Raw genomic sequence first — 12,429 nt, 5'->3', positions numbered from 1 at the left:
CTAATTTATATTTAACCATTTTCTAATTTATACTAAAACATCAGTTACTAGAGTTTCTAATTTTTACTAAATATGTTTTTAATTTATACTTAAACGTGAGTTACTAGTTTCTAATTTGCACTAAACATGTTTTTAATTCATACTTAAACATGAGTTACTAGTGACTGTTTCTAATTTGTTCTAAACATGTTTTTAATTCATACTTAACAATGAGTTACTAGTGTTTATTTCTAATTCATACTTAAACATGAGTTACTAGTGACTGTTTCTAATTTGTTCTAAACATGTTTTTAATTCATACTTAACAATGAGTTACTAGTGTTTATTTCTAATTCATACTTAAATATGAGTTACTAGTGACTGTTTCTAATTTGTACTAAACATGTTTTTAATTCATACTTAACAATGAGTTTCTAGTGTCCGTCTATTTATAATTTATACTCAATTATGCAACAAAATGATCATCAAGAATTCCAATACTGATAAAACACATGGTAAACTATTACCGAATACAGATTTCTTTAAGCATATCAATATTCTATCATTAAACACAAAAGTACCTGCATTGTTTTTAGATATAAGAATAAAATTCCAAACCTCTTCCTAATAAAAAGTGTTTATTAAAAGGGTTATAAAATGTGCTGTGATACGTATAGAATATTAATGTAGATATGACAACTTACCGGAACATCTTCTTTAGAAAGAAAATTCTCTTGTTGATTCAATAATACTTCGGCTTGTTTAGCATCACGTAAGAACATCTGGGGAAGAAAAAATATATGTAAACATTAACAATACGAAAAAATGAAAAATCATTCAGTTATGTCTGTCTAGAAAATGTAAAATTCAGCAGCTTATGGAATGGAATTGGAAATAAAGTCACGTCAACAGAATACTCTGGTCATTTTTAAACTGACATATGGTATTGTTATTTCTATGGTTACATGTGCAATGCAAGAATTTACCCGGACAGCTGGATCTGTTTAGTCTTCTTTTGTGAATGTGAACGAAAATAAGTGGACGTCAGGTTTTTTTTTATAACCTTCCTGAGGAAACTTTCATTGTCTGACCCACAGCCGTAACCCCTAACACATGAGGACGAGGCTTGAAAAATCCTTAAGACGAAATGAAATGAAATGGGATCTAACATTCTACTGTCCTGGGCTAATGAAGACAGGCATACACCATCTATGAGGGAAATTTTGCCCACACTCTTATATCGAATTCCAACTGTGTAAACAGGAGCTCAGATTTTTGGTCCCATCTGAACGACTATACAATGTCCCTTGAAAGGCCCTCAATCCTGTACCACTGACAAGGAAATTCACAAGGAACTTTCTCGGCCAAAGCCGGGTTGGAACACGGGACCTCCAGGTAAGAGAGCCAACGTCTTACTCATCAAGCCACTGTGGCTCCCAATCCCTAAAGACTTTTATGATATAAATATTTTACCTGATAGTTAAGACTCTGTGACAGATGTTGTTGTCTGTTCTCCCACATCTGTAATAATTCATGCCAACCATCGTCTAGAGCTTGTAGACGCTGAAAAATATAATCAAAAATATTGTTTAACAGATGTGTCTCCCTTGTTGTAGTAATTCTGCCTTTTTGAGTGATAGAAAAGAGAAATTGGAATTCTAACATGGAGAATGGTTGTTTTTCCCCTTTTATCCACATGTAACTGTTTAAATCCCCAGGATCCGAGGATCCGAATATAACACATGATTTAGGAAGACAACTTTCTAACCTTTTCTCCTATAACCAAACTGACAGTGAAGATGAAATGAAATGGGGTTTAACGTCCTACTGTTCTGCTCCTATACTGGGCTAATGAAGATGGGCATATGCCATACAGTGTGCAATGAGGGAAATTATTCCCGGGCAGGGGCACTATGGCCTACTCTTATATCAAATTCCAACTGCCAAGGGATCTTTTATGCGCATGCCAATGTATACTTGGGGCCTCGGTTTTACGTCCCATCTGAACGACTAGACATCTGTCCTTGTTAGGCCTTCTGTCCTGGACAGCAAATATATTTCAGAATTCAGTCGGAACCTACCTGTGCCAAGAACATATGTTGAGGATCAGTCTGTCCCTCTGTTTCTTTATCGCCATAATCTTTAATTTTCTGATATTCTGGTGCGTAGGCGTCAATCTCGTCTTTGATCTGTTGATGTTGATTGAGAAGTTTCTCAGCCTCGGCCAGACTTGTTGGGGTATCTTCGGAAGCAATGGTTGTTTGTGTTCTGGCCAACCATTGTTGGAAGTGATCCAAACTGGCAAGGAAACGTTGTAATTCTCCAGCTTCACCTAATTTCTCATCTCGGTCCTTCAACTGGAAAAATAAATTTTGATTGATTGATAAACATGTGAAACAATTGATATGCAACGTCATAGATCACGATCCCGTATTTTTCAGACAACTATATTTTACAACTGAATCCACCCAAAAATGTACTTAAATTGAATATTTAGCATTTTAAAGAGGCATTATGGGAGATAAGATAAAGAGCTGGCAGTTCTCACTATAATAGTTAAAAATTAGATAATGTAAAGGGAATATGCTGAAAATTTCAGTCAAATTGCTCCACTCTGAACCAAGATATTAGCGAATGAATTTTAGGCCTAGCCTCGAACATCATTACTAAAGTCGGTACGATAAAAAACATAGTCTCGATTATCCATCAATGAGTGTTGAGCAGCAGATCAGGTTAAAATCCAGTGAAAATCTAACACATAAGATGGCATCGACAGCTGATTAAGGTCTTTTCATCTTAACAAATGTCTAATTAATAGTTATATAACATTTCAGGCCTAAAGAAGGACCTTCAATAGACAAATTTAGCTCTTGCATAATGCATGTTTAATACAACAAAATCAAACCATGATGGCTGACTATCTCCCCTCTGGAATTCACTTTGATAAAAAGAGTCCCATCGAATGAGATTAGACCCTAAAAATTTAAAACTTAAGACAAGCTTCTTACCATGTCTTTAAGATCCAGCCAGACACTGTTAATTTCCGCGATCTTATCACGAATAGCCTGAGCTTCTTCTGGTTTCTCTTCTTGTAATCTATCGGCTTCCGACTGGAGATTCTCCAACTAAAACATACAAATATTCATACTCAAATATAATCCATTACAAAAAGCAGATTGTCCTTAAAATGGTGCAAGCAATTACATGAAAAGGTGACTGTATCGATCCACACTGCTGCCGAGTTTTGGAAACTTGTGTCCTTTAGTAAGATACATTATCCCATATTTTTGAGTTCCCAGGTGGGTAAAATGAAATGGGGTTTAACATATTTTTCTGCACCAACGCCATGCATTGAGCTATGTGGGAAATTCTGTTTCGACAGCAGTGCTATTCGAGCAATAATATAATCGAACCCAACACCCGAAAAGTGAGCAACAGAGTGGATCTCAATAAAAATACTAACCTTAGCTTCAATAGCAGCTAAATCTCTCTCCATACCACTGAGTCGTCTCTGTAGAGTCATGACACCAGCTAAATCATTACCTAAATCTTCAGTTGATTCTATAATCTTAGCTTTCTCATTAATCCAACTCTGTCAAAATATAATGAAACAATGAAATTAGATGGGCTTTCACGTTCTACTTTACTCCTCATCCGTGCAAATAAAAACAGAGTGTAAAATATAACGTTTAAACATGATAACTACCACAAATATAATATCCTTGAATGACATTTAGAAGTAGAGGTATTCTATTCATAATAACACAACATTATGGATTTACTACTACTTGGTATATTGTTAAATTGTTTTTACTCATGGATGTACTATAAATGTAATGTTGTTATTCATTATTGATCATTGCTTGATAAAGATACCTGTATATTGAAACGTTGTATGTAATAAACTAAGAATTAGTATATTCATAAAGTTGTGTTATTATGAATACCACATATATTCTTTAAAAATGTTTCCGCTTTCTCATATATTCCGACAATTCTTTTCAAGGATCTCTGGTGCTACAGAAATAAATCTATCAAATCAAAATATTTATCTTTTTCAAAATTCGCTTCATTTATCTTTTTTAAAATTTGATTATCTTTTTCAAAATTTGATTATCTTTTTCAAAATTCGCTTTGTTTATCTTTTTCAAAATTCAATTTATTTATCTTTCTTAAATTCTATCTGAAATTCACAAATAAATGTTATGAAATTTGGTTGATAAACACTTACAATTGTTTCATTACATTCAATATGGAAATTTTGAAGTCCGTGAGAAAGATCGATTTCGCCTCGTTTTTGGTCCACATGTTCCCGAAGGCTGTTCCACCTGAAAGAGAAATAGAAAACTTGACATGAAATGGTTTAACGTCCTACTTTTATGCACTGATAGGCTCATCCTAACATCGAATGTGAATTAATAATAAAAAAAAAAACAATACCATTACCTTTGGTTGAGCTGATTTTGTTTTGTAATAACTTCCTCGGCGTTAGGATGTTCTACTGTCAATAGTTGACGGGCCAGCTGATTAACAACAGCTACCTTAGAAGCTGTCGAATTCATCTCGTGCTCGTAGCTGTCAAAGCGATGTTTCATTATGCCTAATTCTTCAATATCATCGGTCATAGTTATGGTTGTAAGGAATTTCTCCTGCAATTCAAATAAAAATAAATTTTTAAGATTTTTTAATTAAGTCTGTCACATTGTAACATGGTCCCGTAGATGAACGAATGTTAGACGTATATATATATCTATTAACATACACCATTGGCCCTGCTTGATTTGTCAATACCAGCACATACCGGCTGACCACAATTTGGCAGTTTTTGCGCGAGGTCACTTGATTTCACCGGAAGTCGACATTAGTTCGGCAGCGCTTTGGAAAACACCGGCGCAAGATGGTGAACATGTCAACGAGATAAAATTCAGGTTATTTAGGAATGCCATAAAACACTAATTTTAAAGCGTTAAAATTAAACCAAATGTTTTGAAGTTGAATTTGAGCTTCGTAAAACCAAAAGTTCATATGACATTTATTTTTTCTCAGTAATATTACTAATAATAATTTTCTGCTTATTTTGCGGGCACTTTCAAGTTATACTGTTTTTGATTAAAACATGTCATGTAACCGGTTTAATATTATAACATTATCCAACGCCATATTGTTTATCAGCCAGGTCCCTTGATTTGCTTCGATACGGTAACCTGACTGGCGTACTGTGGTATTGGGGTGTATAGGCCACAAGATGGACTGGATTGTTTATGACAATCAGAAGAGCTAATTAAAAACAGCCATCTTCCATTTCACTCCATCCCAGAATTCCATCTAGGATCAAAGCCTTTTATTAATCAAGGGAAGTAACTCTATTAACACAAAGAAGGCTTCAGACCACTATTCCTTAATAATATGAATAATTTGGTTTAGTAAAGGGAGTATATGACAGTACGCCGTAGTAGAAACCGGCTCACCTATCGATGGACAAATCAAGCAGGCCCATTGCTACCGCCACATAAAATCATGTGATTTCAAAATGGCATACATATTACATGTTTGGCTTCAATGCAAATATCTAACGTGTTCGACTCCAGGCAGATTTTTTTCGAAAATTTTGTGTTTTTTGAACAAATTGATAGAAACAATGTTTTCATGAATGTTCGGCTAAAATGTTCCATTGTGTGCGTTCAGCTTTAGTTACAGGTATTTCAATTTTGTGACCTTATCAAATAAAGTCTTAGGCATGAAAACAGAATTCTCAATCACAAGGAACAGTCAAGTACAGCATACACTACCATCCGCAGTAAATAAAGAAAAATATTGAAACCTACCTTTTCGTCAATCCATGTTTCAACACCATCGGCTTCGTTGGCTAATTTATATAACGAAAGGGCATCGAGAAGTCTCTGTTTTCGCAGTTTAGCAAGTTCCAATAATTCTTGATATCTTCTGTCTACGCTACCTAATCTACTCTGTACATCAGGTGATTCTCGGTCCTAAATAGAGAGAGAATAAAAAAATAATTATATTTCTGATTGCAATTCACTGACTGGAAATATTTCATATGTTTTCCTATATTAAAGTTCATCAATTTGAGACTACCTCATGGTAGTTTAAGAGAGAGAGAGAGAGAGAGAGAGAGAGGGTTTAACCCTTAACCAGTCATTGTCCACTATAGTCACCACGTTATACAGCTAAGTGGACCACAGCAAGAACCTTTTTTATAAGTCGCATTTGCGTATTTAGTTTCGTATTTAATAGATATGGCCACGAATGCGTGTCAGAAAGGAACTTGTTGAAATACAGGTCTCGAATTATATCGATGACACCGATTCTGAAGACGATATTTCTCATGAAAAGAATTTAGAATGATTTGCAAATTATAGATCAACTTATCCCCCCTTCAACTTTTTAATTATTCGGCAGTAGTCGATTGAAATAGGCATACAAAATATTTCACGTCGGCCTTTATTTAGCCTGACCACTTGACGTCATGACGTCAAAATGACGTCGACCGGTTAAGGGTTAATGTCTTCTCAACACAAGCTAGGGGTCTTTAGCAGTGACAGGAAACCGGAGAGAACCCACAAGGTCAGGATTCGAACCAGGGAACATCCTAGTTGGGAGTCGAATGTTCATGCCAGGCTAAAACATGATAGACCGTGAATCTACTTTGGGTACAAATTCTACTTACTTGTTCCCCGAGACCGGCAGCTTGTTCATGTAATGCTTCGATAGATGTTTGGTAATTCTTCAGTTCTTCTGTTACCTCCTGAAATAAATAAAACAACAATATCAAATATCCCATTCAAGAAAACATACGATGCATATTTCTCCATGCCTGACTTTCAAAAATGATGTAAAATGTAGATATCTTAATTAGTTACAGAGATACAGTGTACCTACGTTTTTCATAATTTTTTCCCAAAACATGTGTTACCCCGACAACAAATTTTTTAAATGCTAGTTTTCCCCCCTTAACTTACATTTCCTAACTACATTTCCCCTTAAAATTCCAGTCATTTTCCAGGAGATATTTACTAGATTCCAGGAGTTTAACCCTGGATGTAATGAATTTGTCCTCTATGTGAATTAAATACAGTCGACACACTCTGAATTAAAACACAGATCCTATTTTGTGTTGTTTTTTCATAAATCCAAATTTCGTTTTACTTGTCTGTACTACACTAGGATCTGGAAGAATTGTTATATAACAGGCGTTCTTATTGAAGTGAGGAATAAGCCAATGAAACGGTTTGTTACGGCGAGCTTTAGGCCATCGAAATTATAAAAAAACGAAACGAAATATAGATCTGTACTTTAATCAGATTGATAGTCAACTATGAATATTACTACTTATTAATAAATATAACTAAACTGACCTTATGTTTTTTAAGGAGAGATTGAACACTGGCTTCATCTTTACCAACATCTTCACTAGATACCATACGTAATGTATCCAACATCCATGTATCTACATCATCCGCATCTGCGAAAAACTACAACACAACAAAATACATTTCAGTTAGACACTCTATCTACGTTATCTGCTGAATTTTACAAGGGTAGAAAATGAAATGATATTTTAATGGAGTTTGACATCCTACTGTTCTGCTCTGACTGGTACGCCACCAGGTACGCTATGAGAGAACTGAAATGGGGTTTAACATCCTACTGCTCCGACTGGGCTAATGAAGACAGGCGTATGCCATAGTGTGCTATGAGGGAAATTTTGCCCAGGCAGTGACACTATAGCCTACTCTTATATTGAATTCCAACTACCAATGTCTATACAGGAGGCCTCGGTTTTTCGTCCCATCCAAACAACTAGACAGCTGTCCTTTTTATCAGGGCCTTCGTCCTGCACCACTGACAATGGGAAACCAATGCCAGTTGACTCAATGACAGACCTTATTATACTGGACACACAGGCTAACCATTCGACCATCCACCCCCCCCCCCCCCCCCCCCGAGTCCCGATGAGCATTTCATCATGTTCAAAACGTAAATAAAAAATAACTTACTTGATAGAAATCGACAGCCTCTAAGAGGCGTTTTTTGCGATAAGCAGCTAGATCTATTAAACTTTCCCATTGTTGATTAATCTCATCTATATTCTGCTGAATCTTGTCTGCTCCGAAATTACCAGCTTCAATGAGATCGTCACCAACCTGGGTCACGGACTTCAGATGGGAATGGCGGGCAGTCATCTCATCCTCAATAGCCTGAATAAAGAAAAATGAATTAATATCAAGTCAAGTCTATAAAACAATGTATATTAATATTTGAGCATTATTTTGTTTTTTTTTCATTCAGGTTTATTGACCAAGCTCTTGATCAACAGGCTGTGCAAACTCTGAATTGCTCCGTTAGTGATGTCGTGCCATTCTCACTCTGCCACCGTGGCTCTCCTGTCTAAATTACAGAGAGAGAGAGAAATGGGGTTTAATGGCAACTCGACACAAACTAGGCCATTTCGGGACTAACATATGGTTCAATTTTATCTAAATAATTTGCTTGCACGTTGGAGGAAACTGGAGAACACAGAGAAAACTCACAAAGTTGGACAGGCATCCCTACTCATGTACAACAGGGGAATTGAAGCCAGGGCAGTTGACACAATGACAGGCCTTATGATAAAGAGCGCATGTGCTAACCATTTGGCCATCCAACCCCCTCTAAATTAGAGAATTTTGCCACACAGTACATACCTTATGTTTGGATAAAAGTAAGGTGACACTAGTGAGATCATGTCCCAACTCTGGTGATGACATAAGTTGTTCCTTTTCTTTAATCCAACCTTCTTCATCTGCAATTTCCCATGAGAATCTCCAATATTTACACGACTCTTCCAGACGAGCGCGTCTGTCTGCCGCTAACTGTTCTAGTTCTGCGTACGCTGATTCCAGTGTGGTCGTACGTTCTTTTACCATTTCTGGATCACAGGGATGGTAACCTGAACGACATAAAATAAATTTCATTTTCCTTTTCCTTAGTTTATTCATGAGTTACTCCCCTTGATATGTTTACATAAAGTTTTCTGCAGAAAAGGTATTCTGGAAAGTTTTGAAAATGAATAAAGAAAAATCTCAAGTTTAAGACAAATATTTCTAGTTAAGCGCTATTCCCATTTAAAAATACCCCAGTATACCAATAATTATATGGTTCAATTCTATTTTAATAATTCATTTACGCATACAGGTCTTTTGAAAACCTTGAGAAAACTCATTAGGTTAGGCAGACAACCCTACACCTTGTCACATACAAGTGTGGGGTCAATGGCAGACCTTATGACCTAAAGTACACACGTTGGAAACCTTTCAAATAATATAATTACCTGAGAGTTCTGGTATGTCGCCGTCTACATAGCGACTGGCCATACCATTAACGGTTTTAACACGTTCACCTACGACGTGGACGTCTGCCTCCAATAGACTGTGTATCTGTAGTAAATCTTCGACACCCATCAGATGTTTACCATAATCGTCTGACGATAGTCGAGCCTAAAATATACCATAAAAAAAAATCATACTCTGAAAGTGTCAATAAGCTTATACCAGTCGGAGTAATTTACCTTTAGCGCTAATACTAGTAACAGATTAACTTGCGGTAATTTGCAACTGCCAATGTGTACACAGGACCTCGGTTTTTCATCCCATTCGAACAACTATACATTGTTCCTTGCCAGACCCTGGGTCCTGAACTTTCTCGGCCAACGTAGGGATCAAACATGGGACCTCGATGTTGACGAGCGAAGATCTTGACCACTGAACTACCATGGCTCCCCTTGACACTATGTAAAGATTGGACATAATCTGAGTCATATAGCCTCAAAACAATATCACTTTTTAAGTATCTTGGTCCGTAGAGCCAAAACAAAAAACACATGTGAATGGGAGAGAGAAAGAGAGAGGAATGCGGTTTAACTCTACTCAACACAGACTAGGTCATTTCAGGACTAACATAGGATTCAATTTTATTTCAATAATGGTGGTCTTTAGCTGTGATAGGAAACCGGAGGTCCCAGCAGTGCACATTCTAACCATTTGGCCATCCACACTACATCATGTGCACGGACTGACATGGGTGATTACAAAATATGGCAAACTTCTTTGTAGACGAACAAACTTTTAAACAAATGTGTACTTACTTTGATCTCACCCATCCAGTCGAGAATGTATAACATTTCTTGGAATACTTTCTGTAAACTAAGAGTTGATTCAAGTCGCATTCTACGAGCTCGTAACAATTCTAATAAATAATCCCATAAACGATTAACATTGTCTTTTCTGAAAGGAAAAAAATAAATAAATAAATACTTTATGGTTAAAAACATAAATATATTATCTTTCAAAATTAATATTTAGGCCTTTATTACAAAGACCCGTCTTTGAATGAGGTAGGCGATGACGCAAATTGTGCCAAGAGAGTGAAACTAGTAAATCTATTCTTTTTGCGAAATCCATCGTACATTTTGCTCAAACTGGGCCAATGAAGACAGGCATATGCAATACAGTGTACTACAAGGGAAATTTTGCTTGGAAATCGGCAATAAGGTCTACTCTTATTTCAAATTCCAGCTGTCATGGGTTCTCATCGTGCACATCAATTGTGCAGGGGACCTCAGTCTTACGACCGATTCAAATTACTAGGCCTTTCATCCTGCACCAGAATTAAACGTGGGACCTTGAAATTAGCAAGCCAGCGCCTTACACACCGAGCCGCTTTACAAAGAAGTAAGTACACGGTAATATTGTGTCAGAACAAACCATCGCGATGTCCGTACTGTATTCTATAAACCTACCTGGCATTTATTCTCACGATATCGTGATAGTTTTCTTGTTCTAGTTCTCTGGCTACAGCTTTAACAGCCTTCACTCGTTCTTCGTAGGCGTTAATGTCTGTCTCTATAGCTTCATGTTTCTTTGTAGCAGCTTCCACGGAAGCCAAGTCCGATCCGAAATTATCTGTTGACACAAGGCGTTGATTTTCACTCAACCAAGTTTCACGCATACCGGCTTTTCTATCAAATCGGGCAGCAAGTTGCTCCAATTTCTCTTGTCTGAAAGCAAATGGGTATAAAGTTAATAAATCATTTCTTCACATAATTTTTTTCTGTTTATATGATATTTCAAACACAGTTGTATGACTTACTCCAAGTAAAAATTGAAATTTTGTTTGGTGAATTAAAGTACTAAAGCCGATGATCTTCATTCATCATGAAAGATGAATCCATCTGGTTCAATTCAGTTCAGTATTTACAAAAATATGTTGAATCGAAAATTTGTAAACATTCAGGATGAATTTATTTTGATGGCCCTCATTTTAATCTGATTGAATTTGAGCCTAAATATTTTTTACCAGGCAAAATTGATCAAAAAATGAAAGTAGAAGGATCAACAGCATTAACAATATTGAAATGGAATGTGGTTTTATTTAATGTCTAACTGTTAAGATGAGCATATGCCATATAGTGGGCTATGAGGGAAATTTTGCCCGGACAGAGGCCCTGCACCACTGACGAGAGGGAACCCTGACGAAAAAATCCTGATGAACTATCTCGGTCAACACAAGGATCAAACACGGAACCTCCTGGTTAGCAAGCCAACGTCTTACTCACTGAGTCATCGTGGCTCCCAATTATAATTACTGAGTCACCATATCTCCCCACTATAATTACTGAGTCACCATGGCTCCCCACTATAATTACTGAGTCACCATATCTCCCCACTATAATTACTGAGTCACCATATCTCCCCACTATAATTACTGAGTCACCATGGCTCCCCACTATAATTACTCACTGAATCATCGTGGCTCCCCACTATTATCACGCACTGAGTCATCGTGGCTCCCCACTATAATTACTCACTGAGTCACCGTGGCTCCCTGCTATAATTAGAATAACATTAAGATAATAATAACCAACCTGATCAGTTCTTCACGTAAGGACAGTTCCCTTGCATGTTCTGCGTGTTCTAGCCGTTCCCATGCCTTGTTTATGTCCGAAACCATTTTACCCTCTTTGGGTAAATAAGGGCGTTGATTGTTGGCCCTCATTTGACTTTGGATGGTAAAGAGAAGGACTTCTAAGTTGCCCTTCTCATCAAACCTAAAAAAAAATACAACAAAACACATTTTATAAAATATGGAAACTCATGCTTGCTTGAAAAAGTGTAGAAAATACTCTTCGAAACGTCACCACAATAAATTGTTCTTACATGTGTTATGGTTATAGCGGGTCATTGAGTCAACTGACATGACAAGGAGTATGGTCGCCTGTCCAACCATTGATAAAGACCCCTATGCACATGCGAATTTCTGAATAACCATATGTTAGTCTCGAAATGACAAGTTTGTGTCGCATGGACGTTAAACTCCATCTCTCTTTATCTCTCTGAGAGGCTGCCTTGTCCATAAAGAGAAATATATTTAACAGTAAAGTTTGTGTCAAGT

General features: G+C 36.7%; 1 protein-coding gene across 8 annotated transcripts in view; it reads right to left on the bottom strand.

Annotated features, from left to right (window-relative positions):
- The window catches only part of LOC126822331 (spectrin beta chain), a 106,364-nt gene that overhangs the window by 33,238 nt on the left and 60,697 nt on the right, over window positions 1–12,429 (bottom strand). For all 8 annotated transcript variants that reach the window (XM_050551148.2, XM_050551151.2, XM_050551153.2 and 5 more), the window contains exons 9-24: window positions 11,903–12,085; window positions 10,778–11,035; window positions 10,124–10,262; window positions 9,311–9,476; window positions 8,685–8,929; window positions 7,998–8,198; window positions 7,356–7,472; window positions 6,668–6,745; window positions 5,805–5,969; window positions 4,426–4,628; window positions 4,211–4,307; window positions 3,443–3,571; window positions 2,988–3,104; window positions 2,061–2,336; window positions 1,453–1,542; window positions 684–761 (exon numbers count right to left, since the gene is read on the bottom strand). In XM_050551148.2, coding sequence (XP_050407105.1) covers window positions 684–761; window positions 1,453–1,542; window positions 2,061–2,336; window positions 2,988–3,104; window positions 3,443–3,571; window positions 4,211–4,307; window positions 4,426–4,628; window positions 5,805–5,969; window positions 6,668–6,745; window positions 7,356–7,472; window positions 7,998–8,198; window positions 8,685–8,929; window positions 9,311–9,476; window positions 10,124–10,262; window positions 10,778–11,035; window positions 11,903–12,085 — 2,542 coding nt within the window. The remainder of the gene's footprint in view (window positions 1–683; window positions 762–1,452; window positions 1,543–2,060; window positions 2,337–2,987; window positions 3,105–3,442; window positions 3,572–4,210; window positions 4,308–4,425; window positions 4,629–5,804; window positions 5,970–6,667; window positions 6,746–7,355; window positions 7,473–7,997; window positions 8,199–8,684; window positions 8,930–9,310; window positions 9,477–10,123; window positions 10,263–10,777; window positions 11,036–11,902; window positions 12,086–12,429) is intronic.

The sequence above is a fragment of the Patella vulgata genome, chromosome 5, assembly GCF_932274485.2.
Source record: "Patella vulgata chromosome 5, xgPatVulg1.2, whole genome shotgun sequence".
In the NCBI taxonomy this organism is placed as follows: domain Eukaryota; kingdom Metazoa; phylum Mollusca; class Gastropoda; family Patellidae; genus Patella; species Patella vulgata.
This window is presented reverse-complemented; position numbering and strand designations above follow the sequence as displayed.